The 361-nt window shown below is 48.8% G+C and overlaps 1 protein-coding gene across 1 annotated transcript in view; it reads left to right on the forward strand.

Moving 5' to 3' along the window:
- The window catches only part of LOC119585399 (adenylyl cyclase 78C-like), a gene marked incomplete in the record, with an annotated part of 159,642 nt that overhangs the window by 136,366 nt on the left and 22,915 nt on the right, over window positions 1–361 (forward strand). Inside the window, 1 exon segment of the mRNA XM_037934062.1 lies at window positions 147–233. Within this exon segment, the coding sequence (XP_037789990.1) occupies window positions 147–233 (87 nt within the window).

The following is a 361-nucleotide window of genomic DNA, read 5'->3' on the forward strand; positions in this document are numbered from 1 at the left end:
TTTAAAACTATATATTTTTTTGTTGTTTCTTGTCCTACAAAGTGTTCTTCAGTCATTTTTTTCTGATCTAACTTGTGAGTGTGAAAGTGAGTGGACCCTTCCCAGCACTTCTTTCACCATTCTCCTTTGCCTCCTTGCGCCGGCAGCTGAAATACTATGCGGGCGTGTGGAGTAGTGCAGCCCATTACTCTCTGGCGCTCCGTAAGCAAAAAAAATTCTCGTCTCAGACTTCGGTGAGCCTCGTCAGTCTGCCTCAAGGGTCCTCCTCCCGTGCAAGTCCTTCCGTAGTCGAGTCTTGAGTCTTAGGCCGCTGCGCTCAGCACTGACACCTCCTATCTTGTATCACCCTCGTTCAGGGACG

This window comes from Penaeus monodon, chromosome 19 (assembly GCF_015228065.2).
Source record: "Penaeus monodon isolate SGIC_2016 chromosome 19, NSTDA_Pmon_1, whole genome shotgun sequence".
NCBI lineage: Eukaryota > Metazoa > Arthropoda > Malacostraca > Decapoda > Penaeidae > Penaeus > Penaeus monodon.